Source organism: Leopardus geoffroyi, chromosome X (genome assembly GCF_018350155.1).
Source record: "Leopardus geoffroyi isolate Oge1 chromosome X, O.geoffroyi_Oge1_pat1.0, whole genome shotgun sequence".
NCBI lineage: Eukaryota > Metazoa > Chordata > Mammalia > Carnivora > Felidae > Leopardus > Leopardus geoffroyi.
The window spans coordinates 112,160,846-112,173,253 of record NC_059343.1 but is presented as its reverse complement, the minus strand read 5'-3'; the positions used below and the strand labels follow the sequence as shown (position 1 = coordinate 112,173,253).

Genomic DNA, 12,408 nt, shown 5'->3' with positions numbered 1-12,408 from the left:
ATACGCATGGTGGAAGGCACTGGGCTGATGCTATTTGGAGCTGGTAGATACAGTTTACCAGGATCATTTAAATAGTGCCTACCGGGGCGCCTGGGTGGCGCAGTCGGTTAAGCGTCCGACTTCAGCCAGGTCACGATCTCGCGGTCCGTGAGTTCGAGCCCCGCGTCGGGCTCTGGGCTGATGGCTCAGAGCCTGGAGCCTGTTTCCGATTCTGCGTCTCCCTCTCTCTCTGCCCCTCCCCCGTTCATGCTCTGTCTCTCTCTGTCCCAAAAATAAATAAACGTTGAAAAAGCTTTTAAAAATAAATAAATAAATAAATAAATAAATAAATAAATAAATAGTGCCTACCATGTGGGAAGCATGGCGAAAGGGATAAAAGGCAAAGGAGTCATTAGGCTGGAAAGAAGACCAACGTATAGATTAGGTTGGTCAGGAGAACTGGGATCAGATCAAGGACAAGAAATGGTATTCTACATCACTATGAACCCTAGCTTGTCACTGTCATCTTGTTAGGTGCCTCTCAATAGAGAGGCCAATCTGGATGCAGCTTGACCGTGTCTAAAAACTGGTACAACGATTGGGACAAAGAGTAGAAAATGATATAGGACAAGAGGTTCTTCAGATTCCTTGGCCAGGCTGTAGGGACTCTCTTCGCCCTTCCCATCAGCATGAAAGCCCTCTTGTTCTCTCCTTTCAGTGTTTGATAAAAAGTTCTACTAAGGTTTTAACAAATACAGGAGATTGGATAAGGAACTTATCTGGAGTGTTTTATTAATCTATGTAGCTTTAGAAATTAAAAGATGGGGAAATAGCTAATTGAGTATCTACCGTATACGTTTTTTTTTTTTGACAAATTCCTACCACAGTATATTTATTTTAAACACTGAAAAAAATAATTGAAGCAAAATTTTTGTATTGAATATACAATTTGATAAGCTATTTTTGGTTTTACATTATATTATGAACATTTTCAAATGTCAAAAATAATATTTAAAATATTATTTTAAACACATGCCTAATCGTTTTTATAGTTATTCAGTCATCTTTATTTTTATTTTATTTTTTTTACTTTTTTTTAACATGTTTTATTTTTTATTTTTTTAAATTTACATCCAAATTCATTAGCATATAGTGCAACAATGATTTCAGGAGTAGATTCCTTAGTGCCCCTTATCCATTTAGCCCAACCCCCTCCCACAACCCCTCCAGTAACCCTCAGTTTGTTCTCCATATTTAGGAGTCTCTTCTGTTTTGTCCCCCTCCCTGTTTGTATATTATTTTTGTTTCCCTTCCCTTATGTTCATCTGTTTTGTCTCTTCAAGTCCTCATAGGAGTGAAGTCATATGATTTTTGTCTTTCTCAGACTAATTTCACTTAGCATAACACCCTCCAGTTCCATCCACGTAGTTGCAAATGGCAAGATTTCCTTCTTTTTGATTGCCGAGTGATACTCCATCGTATATATATACACCATAACTTCTTTATCCATCGATGGACATTTGGGCTCTTTCCAGACTTTGGCTACTGTTGACCGTGCTGCTATAAACATGGGGGTGCATGTGTCCCTTCGAAACAGCACACCTGTATCCCTTGGATCAATGCCTAGTAGTGCAATGGCTGGGTCGTAGGGGAGTTCTATTTTTAGTTTTTGGAGGAACCTCCATCCTGTTTTCCAGAGTGGCTGCACCAGCTCGCATTCCCATACAATCTTACCACAGGATTCAGAGTACAGTGACACCGAACCGGAAGTATTCTGAAATTGCTTTAATTAGAGAAATCTAATATCACATTTTTTTAAGGAACTGATAATGAGATGCAAAAAAAAAAAAAAAAAAGTGTGGTGTGTGGTGTCTGGTGGTCATTTCTCGGTTCCACACTTGAAGGATGTTGACGAACTGGACAATGTTCAGAGGCCAACGGCTAAGATGGTAACAGGTCTGGAAACCATCTCATAAAGACTAGAATGAAAACACAGAGGAGAAAACATTTGTGGCGACGTGGCCACTGGTGCCAAATATCTGGTGATGGACCCTTGCGTTGTTGCCACCTTTTGGCTGTCGTGAATAATGCCGCAAGGAACATTAGCATACCTGTATCTGTTTGCATCCTGGTTTTCAAGGAGTGGAATTCTTGGATCATCTAACAATTCCGTGTTTACTATTTTGAGGAACTGCGAAAATGTTTTCCACAGTCACTACATTCTAGCCAGCAATGGGCAAGGGTCCTATTTCCACATCCTCACTAATACTCGTATATAGCCTTACAAAGTTTTTTTCTGTTATATATCCCAATAAAATAGCTACCTATACCTTGTTAAAACAAAAATGAGGTCCCATTAATCATGTTGCTCTTTCACTTGGCAATCTAGCGTAAACATCTCTCCCATGTCGAGTGACATATGACCATGTTATCATTCTTAATGGGTACACAGATTTCCATGGAGGGAACGTGCTGTAATTTGTTTAACCCAACGTTTTCCAAAGGCTGTACATAACACAGATCCCACAAGATCGCCCTCAAAAACAAGAACTTAAGTTAAAAAGTTAAAGATGCTTCATACCCTATCTCTTTTGTTGGGCTATCACAATGTGAAAGAAACGATTTTAATGGGTTTTCCTAAACTTCCTTGACCATCTTTTATTCTTCAGGACACTTAACTTATTCATATTTTATAAAACACCCTGAGAAATGGTGGCCTAACTGATCTGTGGCAAATACTAGGTTTCTTGTTTTTTACATAGAACTTGCCACTTCAACCACTTTCAAGCATGCAATTCTGTGGCATTACTTACATTCACAAGGTACACCATTCCAATGATCTATTTCCAAAACTTTTTCATCATCCGAAGCAGAGACTCTATGCCCATTATGAATAACTCCCCATTACCCCCTCCCCCCAGCCCCTAGTATCCTGTAATCTACTTTCTGTCTCTATGAACTTATCTATTTTAAATATCTCACTCAGCATGTCCTCAAGTTTCATCCATGCTGTAGTACGTACCAGAATTTCATTCCTTTTCATAGCTGAACAACATCCCACTGTATGTATGATGTAATTACACCATATCAACTGGTGATGAACACTGGGGTGGTCGCCACCTTTTCGGCTGTTGTGAATAACGCCACGAGGAACAACAGCATACAAGTATCTTTTTGAGTCCTCGTTTTCAAGGAGTGGATTGGAAGATCGAGGATCTTACGAGAATTCTATGTTTCATATTTTGAGAAGCTGCCAAAATGTTTGCCACAGTCAGTGCACTATTTTCCATTCCAACCAGCAATGTACAAGGGCCCTCTGTTTCTCCACCTCCTCACCAACACTTGTTAATATCTCTTTTATTACAGCCATCCTAGTGGGTATGAAGTGATACCGCTCTGTGGTTTTGATTTGCATTTGTTTAATGACTAATCATATTGAACATCTTTTCATATGCTTATTGGCCATATGTAAATCTTCTCTGGAGAAATGTCTATTCATAAAGTCCTCTGCCCATATTTTAATTGGGTTGTTCGTCTTTTTGTGGCTGAGTTATAAGACCTGTTTACATATTCTGGATTAAACTCATCACATATGATTTACAAATTTTCTGGTTGTCTTTTCACTGTCTTGTTAATGTCCTTTGAGGCACGAAAGTTCTTAATTTGATAAAGTTCAACTTATCTATTTTTTCTTTAGCTGCTCATGTTTTTAGTGATATATCTAAGAATCCATTGCCCAATCCAATATAATGAAGATTTACCCCTGTTTATCCCCTAAAAATTTAATGGTTTTAGATCTTACTATTTAGGTCCTTGATCCATTTTGAGCTAATTTTTGTATACGGTGGGAGGTAGGAATCCAACTTCACTGTTTGGCATGTGGATATTCAGTTGCCCCAGCCCCATGTGTTGAAAACATTACGTTTTTCACAACATTAAACATCCTTTTCAACCTGTCCCATATTTTTCCCTAAGAAAAATTTTTAGAAGAATTGCTGTGCCAAGAGAGGTGCACATCTTGAAGGCTTCTGATACATACCACCAAATGTCCTCCACAAAGGACATTAAGAACCCACTGCAGTGAATTTAAACACCACTTTCCCCATACTCTCAACAGCCGTGCATACTACAAACACATTTTAAATCTCTGCTAGTCAGGGGCGCCTGGGTGGCTCAGTCGGTTGAGCGTCCAACTTCGGCTCAGGTCATGATCTAGTCGTTCATGAGTTCGAGCCCCACGTCGGGCTCTGTGCTAACAGCTCGGTACCGGGAGCCTGCTTCAGATTCTGTGCCTCCCTCTGTCTCTGCCCCTCCTTCACTTGCGCTCTCTCTCAAAAAAATGAATAAACATTAAAAAAGAAATCTGCTAATCACTGTGGCATGGGAACGTATTCCGAATAAAGTTTAAGAGAGGTTTAGCTGAACTTCCCTTGATAGTCCCAACATGCTAGCCTCAGCACCTTCCTTTCCAAAGGCTTCACACTTATGAAAAGATTGTCTGAGAACAGGACTCAGTGTAATCTACTGCAGAGTTTAATATAAGTCGAGTTAAGGAGGCAAACTAAATCCTCCCTTTCAGAAGAGTGAGACTAGAAATGGAAAGTATAATTAGGTTCCTCTGCTAGATGATGTAATTGCAAAATATTTCCCTCCTCAGGGGCGCCTGGGTGGCTCAGTCGGTTAAGCGTCCGACTTCGGCTCAGGTCATGATCTCGTGGTCCGTGAGTTCGAGCCCCGCGTCGGGCTCTGTGCTGCCAGCTCAGAGCCTGGAGCCTGCTTCGGATTCTGTGTCTCTCTTTCTCTCTGCCCCTCCCCCACTTGCAGTCTGCCTCTCTCTCCCTCTCAAAAATAAAGAAACATTTAAAAGATTAAAAAAATATATATATATATTTCCTTCCTCAGCACAAAGTCACAAACCAGCTATTGGCGACTTTCAAGTGTGCCCTCTTTTGTGTGTGTTCAACGGAGAGTTACCAAGCACAAGAGTCATGCCATGAAATCAACTAAACCGGTTAGAGGGTTTTTCTTATAGCCATATCCTAATTATCAAGGAAAAAGAAAAACTATTTTGCTGGTGGTCTGCTATTTACTACTAGTCGAGCACTTCTGAATGTGAACTGTGCCAGGGCTTTTAGAGTTGATGTAGCTTTTTGTGCCCTGTCTCCTTTGCTTCTCTGAAACAAAAACGCCAAGTGTATCTTTATTTTGTTTTGTCTCAAGCTGTAGTCACTAGAAGGAAAATTTTACGGTGAGTGTTTTGTCAGTGGGAACCTGTATTAATATGGAAATCCTGAGAGGATCATTTATCCACACAAAACAAGAAACCAGGGGGAAATGAGCTTTCCACATTTCATCATAAAGCATGCATAATTCATACAAGAGAGGCAACTATTGATGAGGCTGAACAAAATGAGTTTCTTGTTGCCAGAAAGAATCAAAATATTAGGAATCGGGCTCTCTGATTTCCTAAATACTTTCTTAAAGCCCTCAGAAGCTCAATGCCATCATGCATCTGTTACAGTAGCAAAGATGAAGGCAAATGTTTTTACAGAATCAATAAAATTTTAAGTGGCAGACCGGACCTTGTAAATATCTAGTTCAACTGTATTGTACAGATTGGAAATCTGAAGCCCAGATTGGTGAAGTGACTCTGCTGAAAGTCACACAGAGCAGTGACCGAGCTGGAGCCAAAGTCAGGTCTTCTGACTCCTATACTCATAATATAATTGGGTCATTCCCCTAAAAGTTTGACATAAATAGTTATGTTAATTGGGTCATTCCCCTAAAAGGTGGACATGAATAGTTATGTTACCAGTTTACTTTGAAGTCAGTGATGCCACGGAGATCTCCAATTTCATATATATATAGACTATTGGTCAATTTGTAGGATTCAGTTAATAAATGCATTAATTTAATGCATTTCTTCTGAGAGGCCATGGTCATTAAGGTCTCCCACTATTACGAAAGTTGAGCAAGTTTCCAAGATTCCTATATATGACTCTCTCCACCCATACATTCTAGACATTTATAAAAATCAATCTCATTTACTCTTGGGTTAAGAACCACAGTGGAAGAAATCTGTAAGAGATCATAGAGTTTAAGGGAAACAAAGTTACCTTTTTGCCCGAGTACTTATTGTTCTTGGGCCTTTTCTAAATGCATAGTTTCAATGATCTGACAGTGAAGTCTACCTATATGATATATTTTTCAAGCTCAACTTTTAAGATCTAAAATATTTAAAAACACTTGAGGCAAATTGTAATTAGTTTTCTCCATAGATATCCAAAGTATCATACGTGCATTTTCATCGTGGATATTTGTATATAGTTGCTTCTAGGTGAATTTTAAAAATTCATTTAGGAGATGAGGTTAAATATATCTTGTAGTGGGAGTAGTAATAATTCAAGGAGCAGGGACAAAGATTAATGCAGAATTAGAATCTTAACTCATCTGCTTTTAATAGCACATTTGATTTGTCTCTGTTCTAAAGAGCCAATGAAACAGGCCACCTAGATACAAATTCTAACCCCATCCCCCCTTTTTTAATGTAAGAGCTTTCTGATGGTGAGAGTTGTCCAACAGCAGAATGAACTGTTGTGTGAAAGTCAGTTGATTACTATAAGATTTCAAGCTAAGGCTAAAAGATCATTCGAGTGGAATTCTTAAAAGGATTTCTGCATTGAGAGGTACATTAAAAGGCTTCTAAAATCCTATCATTCCAATATTGTGTTTCTCTCCTACTTTGATGGTTCAGACATCCTTTCATACGTGTATCTGTAGTCATCTTAGATTGCCTTGTCTTGTATCATTATTATTTTTGTACTTACTCTGCTTGAAGGCAGGGATGGCATTTCACTCATCTTCATATATCTTACAATTTTAAATAGAGTTTCCTGACACTTAATTGAATATACTTGAAATTATAAGCTTGATTGGTCGATTTAGTCATAAATCTTAAGAACTGTAGTTTTTACCCTGACCTGAGAATCTGACTTATTACCAGTGAGTCCTCATGTCAGGATGAATCTGGAGTGCTGCTCTTTTATAACGTTATAAGTAAAGTAGGAATATTTGATCAAACATGAATATATATTTAAGGCATAAAAATGATACTCTGAAAATATTTTAAAAACAGGGGCGTCTGGGTGGCTCAGTTGGTTAAGCATCCAACTCTTGGTTTTGGCTCAGGTCACAATCTCAAGGTTTGTGAGACCAAACTCCACATGGGGCTCTGCCCTGGGCACGGAGCCTGCTTGGGATTCTCTCTCTCCTCCCCTCCTCCTTCTGCCCCTCCCCCATTCATATTCTCTCTCTCTCTCTCTCTCTCTCTCTCTCTCAAAATAAATAAACTTAAAAAAATATTTTAGAAACATACTTCTACTTTCATTTATCCTTTTATTGACAATGTGAAAACTGGTGTATATGTACATAAACATACATATATATTTATAAACAAGCATATATTTATAATATATAAGAACAAGACAGGAGCGCCTGGATGGCTCAGTCGGTTGAGCATCCGACTCTTGATTTTGGATGTGAAAACTAATGTATATGTACATAAATATACATATATATTTATAAACAAGCATAAATTTAAAATATATAAGAACAAGACAGGAGCGCCTGGATGGCTCAGTCGGTTGAGCATCCGACTCTTGATTTTGGATGTGAAAACTAATGTATATGTACATAAACATACATATATATTTATAAACAAGCATAAATTTAAAATATATAAGAACAAGACAGGAGCGCCTGGATGGCTCAGTCGGTTGAGCATTCAACTCTTGATTTCGGCTCAGGTCATGATCCCAGGGTCATGGGATTGAGCCCCGCATCGGGCTCTGGGCTGAGCGTGGAGCCTGCTTAAGAGTCTCTCTCTTTCTCCCTCTGCCCCTCTCCCCTGCTCACGTGTGCACTAAAATAAAATAAAAAAAAAAAAGAAGACATACCAATGCTATGTTCAATACGGTCACCTCTTATTCTGCTATTTTTTAAAATGGGTTATAAGATAGATGATTTAAAAAACTAACAAGAAAAATAAGTCAAAATTCTAAAAGTATCCTGCTGCGGGTTAAATTGTGTGCACAAAAAGATAATGTTAAAGTCCTAACCCCCAGTATCTGTGAATGTGACCTTATATGGACAGAGGGTCTTTGTCGATGTAATCAAGCTACGATGACGTCATAATGGACTAGCTTGGACCCTAAATCCAATGACTGGTGTCTTTATAAGAACCACATGAAAACACAGGGATACAGGGAGAAGCCCATATGATGACAGAGACAGAGACTGGAGTGATATGTCTGTAAGGCAAGGATTTTTGGCAACTGCCAGAAACTAGGAGAGAAATATTAACAAATTTTCCCTCAGAGCCCCCAGAAGGAAGATCTCTGTTGACACCTTGACCTTGGACCTTCAGCCTCCAGAACTATGAGATAATCTATTTTGACTGTTGAGGCTACTCAGTTTGTGGTACTTTGTTATGGCGGCCCTAAAAAACAAATACGTGCCTTTTACTATGAAAACTGACATTATAATCCTTTGGCATGTTTAGGATGACAAAATAATAGTCTTACAATAATTTTAAAAAATCAACCAGTCTGACAGGTATGAGGTGGTATCTCACTGTTGTTTTGATTTGTATCTCCCTGCCCAGCAATTGCACTACTAGGTGTTTACCCAAAGGACACACAAATACTGATTTGAAGAGACACATGTACCCCGATGTTTATAGCATAGCAGCACTATCAACAATAAGCAAATTATGCGAAGAGCTAAAATGTCCATCAAGTGATGAACGGATAAAGAAGATGTGGTATATATATACAATGAAATATTACTCAGCCATAATAAGAATGAAATCTTGCCATTTGCAATGAACTAGATGGAGCTAGAATGTATTATGCTAAGTGAAATAAGTCAATCAGAAAAAGGACAAATACCATATGATTTCTTTCACTCATATGTGGAATTTAAGAAACAAAACAGATGGACATAAGGGAAAAAAAGAGCGAGAGAGGGAGAGAGGGAGAGACGGGGGCGGGGGGGCGGGCAAACCATAAGAGATGCTTAACTATAGAGAACAAACTCAGGGTTGATGGAGGGAGGTGGGTGGGGTGATGGGCATTAAGGAGGGCACTTGTGATGAGCACCGGGTGTCATATGTAACTGATGAATCATTAAATTCTACTCCTGAAACGAATATTGCACTCTGTTAGCTAACTAGAATTGAAATAAAAACTTGAAACAAACAAACAAAATAAATAAATAAAAATCAACCACAAAATCTCATCATGTAAAAGTCAGAACTACTTTGGTCTCAAAATCATTTAAGAAATGAAAAATCATTGGGGCGCCTCGGTGGCTCAGTCGGTTACGCGTCTGAATCTTTGTCTCAACTCAAGTCATGATCTCAGGGTTCATGGGATTGAGCCTCATGTCAGGCTCTGTGCTGACAGTGTGGAGTCTGCTTGGGATTCTCTCTCTCCCTCTCTCCCTTCCCTGCTCTCTTTCTCTCTCGAAATAAATAAATAAACATTTAAAAAAATAAATGAAAATCATTTAAACAGATCCTCCTAATACCAAACCTTAAAAGGCAACAGATGGGAAAACCGACTACAAAGTCCTTGATTCTGAGCATATTATAGTAAGTGTGGCACCCTGGAGTACAACTAAATAAAAACTAACTGAACAGAGTTTAAAGGAATTGTCTGAGTTGAAAGAAGTGTATTGAGAATGTCCAGATTACCAAGATTTAATGATCAAAAGCTCCTAATAGAACTGAGTAGTAGTCCCGCCCCCATTGTTCACTTTCTCCATCCTTGGTTTTTGTACTCCAGAGGTTTTGTATTTTGAAAGACTTTTTTTTTTTTTTTTTTTTGGCTAAAGTGTCAACCATACAGGAGGACACTATTGTCTGTCAATGATCTACAAATTCAGCAAGGAACATCACTGCCATCACACCTCATCTCATGAGGGCCCCTGTATCTGTTCACAATTGGTCCACCGAGGGTCAGGTAAGTATAGAAGCTGAGTAACGAGGGCGATATTGATAGTTCACTTGTCCTTGGCCAATTTGTAGAATCGTGTCTCAGTTTCCAGAGACCATCATGAACTCAGTCATCTCATAAGTATTCATTTACTCATAGGTTGACAGAATCTTCCCCCACATATGTAACCATTAATTCCACTGGGGCCACTGTCAAACAATTCTTGGTGTAACAGTCTTTTTCCTATGTGGGGCATACCTATATCAGATTTTCATCATTCTGATGACTTCTAATGACAAGGAAAAACTTTTTATAAATATTTTAGATAACCATTCCTATTTTGTTAGCTGAGGAAATTTAAACTAATTCTCAACTTCATTTCATGAGGATACATTTCTATTTTTCAAAATGCTAGTGCTATCCTTAATTACTTAAAGCACTTACTTTAGATTTTACATTTTTAACACATACTTTTTCTTATTCAGAAAACCCTTAAGACTTTTAAATACAAAATTGGGGTTTAAACAAACATTTATAGCCCTTAGGGAACAACTGGAGGCATATGATTCTTGCAGAAAAACCCTAACATATTAAGCCTTATTTAATCAAATGCATAATCATGATCATGAATAAAAAGTAATTCATAGAAATGTAAAAGACCACCATTTATCAACATTGTCTTTTTTCCACACTTAATTAGAATACAAAAGTGATCAGGGATAATCAGGTTAAGTACAAATTGAGTGAAGTCCCAATTACATATTATTTTCTTGCTATTCAATTAAATTTTTTTCATCTTGTTTCCCCTACCTATTCCTTCCAAACAAATCAAACATCCAAGGATTCATGTGCAAAATAGGCAATCCTTGCATCAGCATGTATAACTAGCTTAGTTTTAAAAATAAGTTTTTTTGGGGGGCACCTGGGTGGCTCAGTTGGTTGAGCGTCTGACTTCGGTTCAGGACATGATGTCGCGGTCTGTGAATTTGAGCCCCGTGTCAGTCTCTGTGCTGCCAGCTCAGAGCCTGGAGCCTGCTGTGGAGTCTGTGTCTCCCTCTCTCTCTGCCCCTCCCCCGCTCATGCTCTGTCTGTCTGTCTCTCTCTCTCTCTCTCTCTCTCTCTGTCAAAAATAAATAAACATTTTTAAAAAAATTAAAAATAAGCTTTTTAGGGGTGCCTGGATGGCTCAGTCGGTTAAGCATCTGACTTGATTTTAGCTCAGGTCATGATCATGACCCACATGGAGCCCCAAATAGTGTTACATGCTGGCCCTCCCCAACACGTGTGTGCTCTCTCTAAATAAATACACATTTTTTAAAAAGTTAAAAACTGCTTTAAGACAGGTGATTTTTCTAATTATTGAAAATATCATTAAGAACTAGCACAGGTATTCAGTACAGAATTTAAAAAATTATTTTACTTGTTGATTAACGGAACAATTCTATTTCATCAGAACTTAAAATTTTATTTATTCAGATAAATAAATAGAGTTCTGAATTATGTTTTTAAAAACTCAAGGTGCAGCATGTTTCTACACATTAGCAGCTTGAAAATGTATGATTGTATCTTCAATATAGTTCTTATTTGGAAAACATCTTTGAAAATATCACTACATTGTTTTTAAGGGCAAACACAGGAATTAGACATGCAAGTTCTGTAGATAAAGAGAATTTTAGGAAATTGAGAAAATAAGGTAATAGGAAATAGCCTAAATTATATCTTGCAATTATTTTTTTTAAGTTTATTTATTTATTTTGAGAGAGAAAGAGTGAGCACACGAGCAGGGGAGGGGCAAAGAGAGAGGAAGAGACGCAGAATCCCAAGCAGGCTCTGCACTGCCAGCACAGAGCCCAATGCGGGGCTTGAACTCACAAAATATGAGATCACTACCCGAGCCAAAGTCAGACACTTAACCGACTGAGCCACCCAGGCACTCCTAAAACACACAATTCTGTTATTGCTGTAACGTGTGTGTGTGTGTGTGTGTGTGTGTGTGTGTGTGTGAGAGAGAGAGAGAGAGAGAGAGAGAGAGAGAGAGAGAGAGAGAGAGAAGCAAATGTGTGTTTCTCCATTGGTGAGAAAGTCTTGGGATGGGTGAATCACTTAGCGGAAAGTTTGTCTATTACAATAAATGGAGAACGAGAATCAGAAGACGACACAGGAGTTTGTGACGGTGCTGATGCTAACTGGTGAGTTATAAGAAGATCCTGCGCTGCTACTGGTTCCACCAAGAGTATTTGAAGATAGACCAGGGGAAGAAAATACCATTCACTGACAACAGAATTCAAAAGATCTCTGTGTACTCCACTTTGTCTACAAACAAATACAAAATATGTGAAGCAAAGAACTGGCCCTAGTCACAAGAGCGATTTCATACGTTCAGCCTAACAAAGCACACAAAAATCCAAGGTAGAAAAGATGGGCAGAAGATAAC

At 38.5% G+C, this 12,408-nt stretch overlaps 1 protein-coding gene across 7 annotated transcripts in view; it reads right to left on the bottom strand.

Annotated features, from left to right (window-relative positions):
- LOC123594165 (P2R1A-PPP2R2A-interacting phosphatase regulator 1-like) overlaps positions 1 to 12,408 on the bottom strand; it is a 102,834-nt gene that overhangs the window by 52,295 nt on the left and 38,131 nt on the right. Inside the window, exon 12 of one of the 7 annotated variants that reach the window (XM_045470839.1) lies at positions 216 to 257. The exons of 2 other annotated variants lie outside the window; for them this stretch is intronic. In XM_045470839.1, coding sequence (XP_045326795.1) covers position 257 — 1 coding nt within the window. In that variant the 3' untranslated portion in view covers positions 216 to 256. 4 more of the 7 variants (XM_045470834.1, XM_045470833.1, XM_045470832.1 and 1 more) reach the window with 4 other exon arrangements.